This window comes from Fulmarus glacialis, unplaced genomic scaffold (assembly GCF_000690835.1).
Source record: "Fulmarus glacialis isolate BGI_N327 unplaced genomic scaffold, ASM69083v1 scaffold16682, whole genome shotgun sequence".
Taxonomy (NCBI): domain Eukaryota; kingdom Metazoa; phylum Chordata; class Aves; order Procellariiformes; family Procellariidae; genus Fulmarus; species Fulmarus glacialis.
Genome location: NW_009196056.1, coordinates 435 through 1,541, shown reverse-complemented (window position 1 = coordinate 1,541; position 1,107 = coordinate 435). Strand labels below are relative to the sequence as shown.

The window sequence follows — 1,107 nt, the reverse complement described above, 5'->3', positions numbered from 1 at the left end:
CGGAAGCAAATGGTTCGGCCGTTTCGGGTGGCACAGCGGCAACAGGCACATCAGCAAACGGTGCGGGGGCATCCAGAAGCTCTTCCACCACCAAGGGCACGGCAGTGGTGCTGGCATCTGGAGGTGGGTGCTCAGTACGTGGTTCCTCAGCATCCATGGTAGGATCCCCAGTGGCTGGGGGGGTCTCCTGAGCCTGGGGCTCTGGGACAGCCAAATCCACCGGTGCTGATGGGTCGGCTGGAACATAAAGCTCCTCAACATCCCATGGGATAGCATCAGGAGCAGGCTGCCTCACAATGGGCAACATGCCGGGAAGCTTTTCTGGGGTGGCCGGGCTGGCAGCACGTGGGACCCCCTCACCCAGCACCACGGTATAGCACCGCGCCGCCGGCCGGTCCTCCCAGCCGCAGGCAAACAGCAAGTCCAGGTCTCCCGGCTGCAGAACGGCTGCTGGTGCCTCCCCGTGTGTGACAGCCACCTCCACAGGGGTCCCCTGAGCGTGGGCAGCCTCTTCCAGAGCCAGGCCCTGGCCCAGGGGAACTGTTTCCCATGGGAGGTCCTCAACAGGCACTGGGGATGTTGTCAGAGCCTCAGAGCCCGGCTCTGATGCAGAGCCGGCGTGGAAAGGCAGCAGACAACCACGGTGAGCATCCTCACTTTCTGCTGGATGAGTCTGGCCCTCAGCTCCATCACTCTCTGATCCCAAATCTGCGGCTTCATCCTCAGAAACCAGTTCTGGGACATCCCAGTTGGTGAGCTCTGTCCTTCCAGACAGAAGGTGATGGGTCTCGGATGGATCCATTCCCTCGACACTGTCCTCGTTGTGCTGCGGGGGGGACTGTGACTCCTCTGCCACCGTGTCAGGAGCTGGGGGCTGGCAGGGGGACGCTCGGCCGGGACAGGTCTCCTCGGGGAGCTGCAATACTTCACCATCGGGGACCAGAAAGTCTTGGTTATCTTCACCCCACCCCACCGGAGCACTGGGGTAACCAGCTCCCTCCAAGCCAGAAGCTGGACATGCACCCATCTCAGGGGATTGCATCCCACAAGCCACCAGCACTGCCACCACGCAACCGTCCACGAGCTCCGGATACACCAGTGGGTTGG

The 1,107-nt window shown here is 62.4% G+C and overlaps 1 protein-coding gene across 1 annotated transcript in view; it reads right to left on the bottom strand.

The window, feature by feature from the left end:
* The window catches only part of LOC104072574 (microtubule-actin cross-linking factor 1-like), a gene marked incomplete at its 3' end in the record, with an annotated part of 29,290 nt that extends 28,488 nt beyond the window's left edge, over positions 1 to 802 (bottom strand). Inside the window, exon 1 of the mRNA XM_009572085.1 lies at positions 296 to 802. Within this exon, the coding sequence (XP_009570380.1) occupies positions 296 to 802 (507 nt within the window). The remainder of the gene's footprint in view (positions 1 to 295) is intronic.
* Positions 803 to 1,107: the final 305 nt, after the last annotated feature.